Source organism: Oppia nitens, unplaced genomic scaffold (assembly GCF_028296485.1).
Source record: "Oppia nitens isolate AA-2021 unplaced genomic scaffold, nextdenovo-longstitch-racon4-pilon3 scaffold4_pilon_pilon_pilon, whole genome shotgun sequence".
Lineage (NCBI taxonomy): Eukaryota > Metazoa > Arthropoda > Arachnida > Sarcoptiformes > Oppiidae > Oppia > Oppia nitens.
In genome coordinates, this window is record NW_026533232.1 from 7,993,377 (window position 1) to 7,999,089 (window position 5,713).

Consider the following 5,713-nt stretch of genomic DNA (forward strand, 5'->3'; position numbering starts at 1 on the left):
TATCAAATAGATATATATATTTAAATTTTATATATATATATATATTCTCAATATGTGATAATATATAAGCAATAGGAAAATACACACACAATGCACACTCCCAGGGCTGTGGTGTTTTAGTTGGAGTTATAAGTTAGACAACACACATATACATACACACACTGACTAAGGGTATGGAACACTGATTCAGAGCCTCACTCTCTGTGTGTATATGTTTTTGAATGGCTGTGCTCTCTCTCTCTCTCTCTCTCTCTCTATGTGTATATAGTTTGGTGTATATGGTGTGAGAAAATATACGTTAGTTTATATCAAAACGCCTGCCAACGACTCGCTCGCAACGATTCCCTTTCACTACAATGGCATCGATGGTGAGGACAGACATACACACACATACATACATACAAACACAGACGAGTTTCGAGAGCTCTGCAGTATTTTATCAAAAGCTACCAATGCTTTGGAGAGAACAAATACTTCGAGAGAGAGAGAGAGAGAGAGAGAGAGAGAGAGAGAGAGAGAGAGAGAGAGAGAGAGAATAACCAGTTTTTATTTGAAGCTACCAGTGCTAAGCTTAATAATGCTACTATACCTGGACAGCGATCTTGCGGCTATCAAACAAAGCAATGTATCGGTGTTTTTTGGAGACAAACTTTTGGATTACATAATAGTTTTGTTTATCAGATGATTACAAGTGTTGCAATAATTGTGTCATTTGTGAAACTATTTATTCTCTCTCTCTCTCTCTTTTGGCATATAATTTGATGCCAAATAATAACAATAAGTGATGCACTAAAAATAAAGTGAGTTTTATTTATAATTATTAATTAAAAACAAAATAGCAATTTCAAGTAAAACAGTAGATTTCAAATACACACATATATACGTATATTCTGTTTGTATGATATATACTGTTTATATATGTAACATAACTAAAAACAATTTATTTTATCATATTATCATATATATACATACAGTATATATGTTATCTATGTTATGTTATATATATCTGTATGTTATAAATAAACTTATACATGTCAAATGATTGAAAAAGAGCACCGGCTGTTAGTTATATACAGAGGGTATGGGAGGGTAAGTATGGTATATGAGTGAAGATGAATGGATGTCATTATCTCATCTTTTTATTTTTTCTCACTTTTCTCGTACTAAACAACACTACAGTTTTGTACACCACTTATAATAGTTTGATGTCTTAAGCATTAATTTATTTCTGGATTCACTCCAAAACCAATTTTTTGACTCTTAATTTCTTTTTATTAATTTCCTTATTTTTCTCTTTTCATAAATGTTATAACTTTTGCCATTATAGTATATATATCATAATTGCAAACAAAAATGTGTGTCCAATCTCTCTCTTTCTCTTTCTCTCTCTCTCGCCGTTCAATTTCAAAAACAAATTAATTATCAGTAAATATATATTCTGTATATATAGTAAGTTATGTGTTTAAAAAACACATTTTTGCCAAATGCCATCAATTGACAACACATAAAGTATTAGCAAAAAAGGCGGCTATCAATCAAATTAACAACAATTACTGTTAGATTATTATATGCTTGTAATGACATTTCAAATATTGTAGTTTAATAGTTGATAAAAAATTATGTTTACTGCAGAGACCAGATATTTTTATGTAAATTATTTTTTAAATTTTAAATTTCAATGCAATAAAATTAATGTCTAAATCTTAAAAAGTAATTTATAGATATAAATAAAAAATATAATATTAAAACTTGTGATAATAATAGTAACATTTTATTACTGGAATGTAAGTGAGTTTTATAATAAAAATAACTATAAAATAATTACTAAACTTAAGGACAAATTGCAAATTTTATATAAATATTTTATTAGTCATTAAATTTTATTTCAACAGAAATTTTATACTCAAAATAAACATTTATTATATTATTTTATTAAACTGTATTTTCTGCATCAGTGTTGTAATAGTCTAAAAATTTTAGACTAAAATAAACTTTAAAACTTTTATTATTTCATATATTTCAACATTAAAAAACAAAAAATAAAGTAATTATAATTTATTATAATTGTTATTAATTAAGTGATATCTTAGAAGACAAAAAAAGTAAATTTTAAAAATTTAATTTCTTGTGTGATATTATATATACTTTTTTATACTCCAAATATATCTACAAAATAATTTTAAACTAACATTTAATCTCAACATCTTATATACAATATATTATAAATATAATTGTTTTCAAATATATTAATAGTTATAAATAAATTTAAATAATTGACTCCCGTTTTAAGATCGTTTTGAGATTAACTAAATTAGATATAATTAGAAAATATTGCAAATATTTCTCACAATTGGAAATATGTTTTCAATCTTTATCTCAATGGTTCAACCATTTCATCCAAGATATTTGGCTCCGGGAGGAAAAATATTTTGGCTCACTTTTTGTTGATTTAGGCATAACTGTTATGAAAAGTCATGTAAAATATCTGTCAAAAGTTTGTCTGATAAATAACTAAGAAAACAACAAAAGAAATGTATATTTTTATTTTTTCAAAAAAAACAGATTAATGTTTACATATACAGTAAATCATATATTAAACACTCATTTTTAGTTATTTATAAATAATTTGCTACAATAGTAATAAATTTTTATGAATTGTAATAATAATAGGTATGCAAAACAATGAAAACAATAATTTAATTTAAAAAAATAATGTTTATGTAATATTTATATAATAAAATTAACTAAAATATGTGATTCAAATAATATTGAAATAAAAATAAGAAATTAAATAAATTAATTAAAGGAAAATTATGAGAAAAATTACAAGAATTTGTATTTTTATTAATATAACAAATAAACTTTTATTAACATAAATTAATTAAATAATTGATTTGAATTGAATAATAATTACTTAAAAATGTGATTATAATTAATGTAAAGCAAAATACATTTAAATTTTGATTGAAGTGATGTAAGAGAAAAGTTTTATCGCATGTAATATGTGTTTATGTTTTTAAGTAAAGTCATGTCATGTGTCGTTGTTTTTCTATTAGGAGGGCTGTTAGCTATTAGCTATGGATTTTGTCGGTTACGGTTGAATCTCACTTCGATTGATAAGCGGTGGCGGCGGCAGACTTTGGATTGTTGGCCGCAGATGAAGACACAGATGAGACCGATGATGACACCGACGACGATGAGACTGATGTGTTGACACTGGTCTGTGGTTTGCTGTATGTGCTAACCGATGAGCGCTGATATGATGTGTTGGAAGGATAGACATTGGAGGCCGACGCCTGATAAGCAGTGTTTGATGAACCGGAACCGCTGTTCGAGTAGGACGGATAAGCCGATGAGTACTGTGAGCCAGAGTTAGAGCCAGAGCCAGAACCGGAACCGCTCTGCCAAATGGCGCTCGACTGTGACGGTGAGCCACTGTTGCCGGAGTACAAGTTAGACGGCGATCCAGAGTATGACGACTGTCCGCTCGATTGTCCGAACGGTTTGTAGTTATTCCACGAGTCTGCTGGTGCTGATGCCGCTGCTGCTGCCGCCGCATAATTGGGTAACACTACGGGTCGGTACGACGAGGCTGAACCATACATATTGCCACTGCCTCCCAGGGCTGAGGTTAGAGCACTGTTAGGGAATGAACTGCTGAAGCCAAAAGGTGGCGGACGGAAGGCATACGAATAACTTGAACCGGAACCCATATATGGCGATGAAGTCTCACGTCTGAAAAAATAATAATTTAATATTTTAAAAGAGTTAGTTTCCGATTATTTATTGTACACAACTAATCATACGGTTATTTATGACTTTCAAAAAAATCACTTTCAATAAGCAATACATTACAAAATCAATTACCTATAAAACAAGGCATTCATCAAATTCCTGAGTCGACTGGATAGGGATGACCGCCGACCTCCGATTACATTAGGCTTCAACAATGCTAACAACGACTGTCCGCTTGGAAGCCACGATGGCGAGAATGAGGCCCACGAGTTGGACACTGGAGGTGGTACTGGAGCTGCCACTGCCTGTGCTGGTTGTAACCAACCATACGGAACGGCAGCTCCTATTTGTCGTGGTTCAGGTTTCTCTGGTATTTTATCATCGATTTCACTGATATTTGGGTTTTGCTGATCACTGGCCAGTGTCAGCACCAATGAGGCCAACAATAAGAAACACACCTATCGATAATTTTGTTTTGTTATGCATTACAAACTTTATATATAGTTTATTATATGTTTTATGTTATTTAATGTTTTTATTATTTGTGTTTAAGTCTGAAATCTAGTTTCAAGATTGATAAATAATGACAATAATCAAAAACAACAAAAATTTTGTCTGCAATAACTTCACGCAAGAAATTTCCAGTGCCTTAATGTCTGTACTGATAGTAATAATAATAATAATAATAACACCATTGAGTGAAAGAAATGACAGGAAAAATAAAAAATATTATATGAATTAAGTTTAAGAGGAGAGAGAAAAGCAAAAAATGTGGTCATTATTTAGGATTCAAATCACATGTCATAAAAACTTATTATATATGGAAACCAATCTTGACTTTGAGATCAAGTAGTCTCTGGAAATGAGGTCAATGTTATGTGTTAGGGAACAACAGCTTTTTAATGTTTTTTTAGCGCCGGTTCCGTTTCGGTCGCATGTCTTTTCAATAGCAAGAAAAGGACATTATAACAGATGAGAGAGAGAGAGAGAGAGAGAGATTTGAAAATAATTTTTTACTGGTTTAGTACGCCTTTTGCAACAAAAAATACCAGTATTTTTGTGTGGCATTAGTTAAGAGAGAGACAACATGTTGTGTGTGTGTGTGTGTGTGTGAAGTCAATGAATAGTCTATAAATGGGAACTAACTGTTACACCAAAACTAATTGCTCTACAGTTTAAGGTTAAGGTCGACACTAATGCACTGTATGTATGTATGTATGGCTGACTTTAATTTAATACAGTATTATTTAACACATTTTTTATATGGACTTAATTTTTATGTGAAAAATTGTTTTGTCATTTTAACATGAATTATCAATTAGTTTTCAAAAAAATTAATGAATCATTTAAAGCACTATTTATGGTTAAATAATTATTGTTATGGTTAGTCTTAATTTGTCATTTTTGATTAAAAAAAATTACTAATTTTTTTATAAATATTTTACTAATCATATCAAACTTATTACAAGGTCTATAAATAATAATCTATATTAAATAATATTTAATATTTCTACATATTTTATATGTATAAATATAAAAAGATATATTTAATACTTACATATTTTAGGTGATGAAAATCCATTATAATGAAGTATTCAATTGAGTTAATAATGATTAAAAAATAAATAATTTATAAAATACACAAAAATTTTCGATACGAAATACAAATAATTTAATAAAAAAATAATGTTTTGTACTATAATTTAAACATTAAATTAGTTATACAAAACAACTCTTCGTTGAAATAATAATAAATAGATTTATTTTATTATTATTAAAGTGAAGACAAACTTTTATACGATTACATTGAAGTTTTAATATATGAATATTACTATTATCGCTGTACTGTTTAGTCAGATATATATATAAAATAAAACAATTTTGAAAACTTATTGTATTATTATTATGTAATGTAATGGTTGTAAATATAGCACAAAAAACTTATAGCAATTTTTAGTGCTCTCCTCTCCTCTCTATC

General features: G+C 28.7%; 1 protein-coding gene across 1 annotated transcript; it reads right to left on the minus strand.

Annotated features, from left to right (window-relative positions):
- Positions 1 to 2,997: 2,997 nt before the first annotated feature.
- On the minus strand, positions 2,998 to 5,341 carry LOC128959649 (protein rtoA-like). The gene is made up of 3 exons (XM_054305652.1): positions 5,294 to 5,341; positions 3,868 to 4,193; positions 2,998 to 3,735 (listed from the first exon to the last, which is right to left on the minus strand). The coding sequence occupies exons 1-3, from the start codon at positions 5,315 to 5,317 to the stop codon at positions 3,105 to 3,107; spliced, it is 981 nt and encodes a 326-aa protein (XP_054161627.1). The 5' UTR covers positions 5,318 to 5,341; the 3' UTR covers positions 2,998 to 3,104.
- Positions 5,342 to 5,713: the final 372 nt, after the last annotated feature.